Consider the following 6,000-nt stretch of genomic DNA (forward strand, 5'->3'; position numbering starts at 1 on the left):
TCTGAAGGATGCTGGGGGGTAGTTTCTGCCCTCAGAAGGAGAAAGTTAAAGCAGGAGGGTAAAGAATGAGATGGCAATAAAATGTAAAAGGGGGGTGGGTAGACTTCAAGGGATGCAGGGAGGAACCAAAATAAGGGGGCAGAAACCAACATAAAAAATGCTCCCCCTGGAAATTCTTTTCTCTTTTTGTGAAATAATTGTAGCCTGAACTGTCCTTTACATAAGTTGCCCTGACAAGTTTGTAGCCAGAGGATATCTCCTAAAGGTTACTTCTGAGGGGAAATTGAGGGAATCAACGATTCAAAGGCAAGAGCCCTCCTAAATAGCATCTTTGTGATTACTGAAATGAATGCTGATGGACAGACAGTGGCTGCTGGCCCGTGAGCCTGAGAGTTGGGCAACAGGAAGCAGGGAGCTCTTTCTTCCTGCTTGAGAACCCTGAGTAGAGGGGGCTAGAATGCTGGCCTTTGTGCTCCATTAATACAAGCTACTGGGGAACTGGTGTAACCCACGCTAGCAGAGTGTGGGTCTTAGTCCACCCTTTACTGGTTGGTCCACATAAGAAGATACAAGCTACCAGCTAATGTTCTCCCCTTTAGCACCAATGACAAAGATTCAAGCTTTCAGCACGGTAGGTCCTAGGTTCAAACCCCACTCACAGTCCAGCTGGGCTCAAATACATCAGCACCCCAGTACTGCTGTATATCAAAGGGTTACAGTCTTGCTGGCTCCAGACTACCAGCTCATCCTGAAAAAGGCAATGCTGTCCCCTTTAAAAAGGTGTAGCAATTTTCACTCCTTCTCACCCTGAGCTACCCTATGACACAGCCCCTGCCACAGCAGTGCAGATAAAGCCACAAGCTAGACCTGTGAATTGCATCTTGCTGCCTGTTACGGCTCAGGGTTTACTGCCTGAACACCAGCATGTCGACTCAACCATTTATGTGGCAAAACAGAGCTCCCTCTTCCTTTCGTTCTAGTACCCCACTTCCAATGGCCTTACACTAAGGTAGCCCCCGAGGTTGTGTGCTATCAGAACAAGGCAGAGTAATATTTGCCATAACTGCAAATTTAGTTTATTTTTACATTTCGTTTGCTTTCAAAGGCTTTAGAGCTGTCCTTTGGGATGGGAATGCAGCAAGCCGTGACATGTGGATGGCACCAATATAGTTCTGTAGGAAGAACTTAACTAGAGAGCAGCTTCGCCCAAGCGCCCAAGACTGTGATGCTTGATTAGCAGCGATTGAGGAAGCACAGAGGTCTGAGCTTGGTGTGCCTTCAAGCTCCCATTGGACTCAAGGCCCAGCTCAACAGAAGCCTTTCTCACAACGTGGGTGACATTCAGTCCTGTGCAGAGGATCAGCCCAAGGTCTACAGACCATTAAGTCTCACTCAAGTCCTATTTTGACGGGCTAAGATTTAAGTGGTGCATAGGCCTGATGCTGGGCCTTTGCTAGCAGGGAAATTTCACCCTTTGTGAACTGGTGATGAGAGATTTCAAGACATGCAAGAGTGCTTCCCTGCCACCTTCAGGCACACATGGTGTGTCTGCTCCGCCTGATTGGCCTAAAATTCCCCATTGTTGCTACCACCACTTCAGTTCCAGTGCATGGGGGTGCTGGTGTCAACAGGGCACATGCCTTTTAGCCGCTGTATTGTGTAACTCTGCTCAGAACACAGTGCTTAAAACAGCACTACCTTGTCACTGCCTACACTAGAGCTTCCACTGCTGCTTCCACTGGCCCAGCTGCACCGGTGAGAAATTTCAGTGCAGCATAGTGTAAACAATAGGCAGCCTGCAGGAGGCTTCTGTCTGTGAAATAATCTCTTGACTGAGTCAGCTGCTTTGATTAGATTCTCAGTCACAGTTGAAAAGTTTATGTACTCACATCAGTGTCCGACCACGTGCCTGATCCACCGCTGAGTTCTGCCGTCGGGATGGAGACATCCTCAGGACTCACGGTTAGACATCTCATGTTGAAAAGCAATTTTAGATGCATTGGAAGTTTTAAGGCCATTTTAAATGTATAAATCCAGTTTTAATATGTCTTATATGGGCGTGACTCAAAGTTCTGCCTTTGGTGATAAACCACCACCTCAATTTATGCTGGCCCATGAATCAAAGCAATCCTTTCTATAGGGCAGGGGTGGGCAAACTTTTTGGCCTGAGGGCCACATCAGGAAATAGAAATTGTATGGTGGGCCATGAATGCTCACAAAATTGGGGTTAGGGTGGGGGGGGGCAGTGAGGGCTCTGGGGCGGGGCTGAGGATGAGGAGTTTGGGGTGTAGGAGGGTGCTCTGAGCTGGGATCGAGGGGTTTGGAGGGCGGGAGGGGGATCACGGTTGAGGCAGGGATGCAGGTTCCCGCTAGGGGTGTGGGCTCGGGGGTGGGGCTGGGGATGAGAGGTTTGGGGTGCAGGAGGGTGCTCCGGGCTGGGATCTAGGGGTTTGGAGAGCGAGAGGGCGATCAGGGCTAGGTCAGGGGGTTGGGGCATAGTGAGAGGCACAGGGGTGCAGGCTCTGGGCAGCGCTTACCTCAAGCGGCTCCCGGAAGCAGTGGCATGTCCCTTCTCCAGCTCCTATGCGGCGGTGCGGCCAGGCAGCTCTGCATGTTGCCCCATCTGCAAGCACTACTCCTGCAGCTCCCACTGAAGCACCGGAGAGGGCCACTGGAGCACATAGGAGCTGAAGCAGGGCCATGCCGCAGCTTCTGGAAGCTATGTGGAGCGGCCCCTGACCCAGTGCCCAGCCGCCGCGGCTTCTGGGAGCTATGTGGAGTGGCCCCTGACCCAGTGCCCAGCCGGAGCGGGCCCAAGCCGCGTGGTACGGGCCGCGACCCAGTGTCCTGGCTGGAGCAGCCCCTAACCCAGCGCCCCAGCTGGAGCCGAGCCGAGCCGCATGGTGTGGCCCCCGACCCAGCGCCTCGGCTGGAGCGGAGAAGCAGGGCAAACCCCAGACCCCGCTCCCCAGCAGGAGCTCGTGGGCCATCTTAAAACAGCATGCAAGCTGGATCTGGCCTGCGGGTCGTAGTTTGCCCACCCTTGCTATAGGGTTATTTCTGGACAATTTTCCAAATCTTTTCTCATTCCTTACTCAGGCAAAATGCCCATCAGCCTCAAGTGGTCTGATTTTCAGAGAGGCTAACGTGTATGGGAGTTCTGCCTGTGTAAAGACTGAGTGCCTTTATACCACAGCTGTCGGTAGCAGGCAATGCAAAGGTGCATCACCCGAGAGCAGGAGCTCCTGGAGGCAGAGTACCTGAGACACAGGCCTCTGGAAATGTAGCTTCTGCTAAACCCTTTGGAAGTGCCTGCAGCTGACCTCACGCTGCCTGAGTGCAAGAAGTAGGACTGTGCCTGGCCCCTTTACAGGAGCACAGGGGAGTAGGGCTGGGTGATGGGAGGGAAGGAAGGTTCCCTGTGTCTATTCCCCCATTCATGCTCCTGAAAAAGTACAACTAGCCTTGAGTATAAACCTCAAAGGTTGGCCCATATGCACTCTGGCAAACTAAGTACAACAGACAATAAGGTGAATGCTGCTCTCAGTCACACTACTGTAAATCCAAAAAGAAAAGGAGGACTTGTGGCACCTTAGAGACTAACCAATTTATTTGAGCATGAGCTTTCGTGGAAACTGCAGAAGACATTATATACATTATATACACAGAGACCATGAAACAATACCTCCTCCCTCATGGTCTCTGTGTATATAATGTCTTCTGCAGTTTCCACAGTATGCATCCGATGAAGTGAGCTGTAGCTCACGAAAGCTTATGCTCAAATAAATTGGTTAGTCTCTAAGGTGCCACAAGTACTCCTTTTCTTTTTGCGAATACAGACTAACACGGCTGCTACTCTGAAACCTGTAAATCCAAAGTAACTCTACAGTGGGCCTATGTTTAATAAGTAAATGTTCAGGCAGCAGAACGTCCATGACTGATGGGTGCTGTTAATACCCTTGAATATTACAGACACCACACAGTAAGAGTCTGGCTTATTTTGTCTACAAAATTGTATCAGAGGTTTCTTTAAGTTGCACTTTTCCTTTAAGATCATTACAGGCAAATCTAAAAAGATTTAGCTGTCTTGTTTGCTGTGAAAGGTGCTGAGACCAGCAATACCATTTAGTCATTTTCCACTCTCAACTGCACTTCTGCCTTCATCGGGTTATCAGCAGAGAAGCGTAAATGGAGATGCAGTGATCAGATTTCTAAGGCACAAAAGTTAAAGCTAAGTTTGAGACAGTGACAGCAAGCAGCCATGAGCCTAGGAACTCAATTAGTCTGAAAGACAACTATCTCATTATCTTTCCCAAAATGATATAAATACATAGGAATATAAAAATTTAAAATAAACTCTCTCTATTGACTGTCTAGATGACTGAATTTCCCTTCTCAATTTCTTTAAACACCCACTTTAGTATTTATTTATTCTAAGCGCGAAGCAGCCGTGATAATTAGACTGTCAGATTCGGTAAGTTAATGAGGAGTCACTGGAGTGGAAGGTTTTGCATTTGTGAGATTGCTGAAGGAGAGAAGCTCTATGCCTTTGCTCTCTCTCTCCTTTCTTTTCCTTCTTTTCTCCCTCCACTGGGTGGGAAGGAGAGAGCTTGGCAGTGCACAGATCGATTTGAATCCTTTTGATTAGCGGGTTGCATTCCCACCACTGTTCTGCCAAATAATGTTTTCCTATTGTTTGTTTGCTTAAAAAAAAAGGAGCAAACAAACAAAAACAGAGATGAGATTTTTAGGGAGCCTGAGTTTCAGAAACACACCTGCATTCTCTCCTTCCCTCTCCAAAAATGCGTAAGAAAGTGAGCTGTGAGAAAGAAGTTTCCAAACTAATTTATGTCAGGTGATATGAACTGCCAGTATTAGCAAAGTAGTAATATAAGATTCCCCCTTCCTCACACTTTATAAATGGAGGTACTGTAAACCAAGGAAAGTGATTACAGGTTTGCTTCAACTGAAACTTGAACAGGGGAATTTCAACAGTTCTGCAGTTAAAAAGGTTCCCTCGTTCCACTGGCTAAACAAAGTTTCAGTGGACTTTAGTTAACTAAGGGGGGGCCTGATCCTGCAAAAACATAAGCACACAAATAATTTCATTCATGTGATCAGTAATGAGATTGCTCATACACTGAAGGGTTTGTGGGATCAAGTCCACAGCTAATATGTTTTACAGCATCCTATACTTTGTTTTCTAAAGTGCCTGATCCTGAATTAAATGCCATATTTTTAACACCAGGAGTTGGGGACAATTGTGATTCAGATAAACAGTTTATCTGCACTAATACTAATACAAGTGGAAGGATTTGCCTGGGTGAATGTCCCATGTATACGAAACTATATTTCTCTGAATAGTGGCTTTGGGAAACATTAGGCAGATCAGAGCTTCTCTGGTGTCTCTGCGGCCATTGCTGCTCCCACCCACAATTTTAGGTTAAGAAGCAAAGATATTTGCAGGTGGAATGAGAGTGCAGACGATACAGAGCAGGTATGGTGAGGAAAACATCCTTTTCAGTCTCTTTCCTCAAACTTGGTTTCTCCACAGCACAGTCACTGTTTACAGTTCCGGGAGTGAGGCTGCAGCCAGAAATCTGTGACCTATTTGCTCCTTACCAAAAGGGTCATCGCCAAGCCAGTTCAAGCAAGTTTTGGTGAAAAACAAGAATATTCAACAGCCTTTTAGGTGAGAAACTAAAAGAACAGTGTTCGTTTTTCACTATAGAAGCTACTGCCAACATCCTCACCAAATGAGAGCCCATAACGAGTCCCCACGTGGGCTGGTAAGGCCCTAAGGTGGGGAGAGCGGGACAGAAAAGAGTTACAATCGCTCATCCAATGGCAAAACCCATGGCTGAGGAAAGGTTAAGCAGGAAATTCTAAAAAGTTCTTATTCCTGAGCTTCCACCCAGGTGGAGGAAAGGGGGATTGGAGGCCTGTAGCCTCCAAACACAGCTGCATCAACATCCACAAAGATATCCTACAGCTCTCAGA

General features: G+C 47.6%; 1 protein-coding gene across 1 annotated transcript in view; it reads left to right on the forward strand.

Moving 5' to 3' along the window:
• CDK15 (cyclin dependent kinase 15) overlaps positions 1-5,664 on the forward strand; it is a 50,391-nt gene extending 44,727 nt beyond the window's left edge. Inside the window, exon 12 of the mRNA XM_077829467.1 lies at positions 5,555-5,664. Within this exon, the coding sequence (XP_077685593.1) occupies positions 5,555-5,664 (110 nt within the window). The remainder of the gene's footprint in view (positions 1-5,554) is intronic.
• The last annotated feature ends 336 nt before the right edge of the window (positions 5,665-6,000 follow it).

The sequence above is a fragment of the Eretmochelys imbricata genome, chromosome 11, assembly GCF_965152235.1.
Source record: "Eretmochelys imbricata isolate rEreImb1 chromosome 11, rEreImb1.hap1, whole genome shotgun sequence".
NCBI classification, from domain to species: domain Eukaryota; kingdom Metazoa; phylum Chordata; order Testudines; family Cheloniidae; genus Eretmochelys; species Eretmochelys imbricata.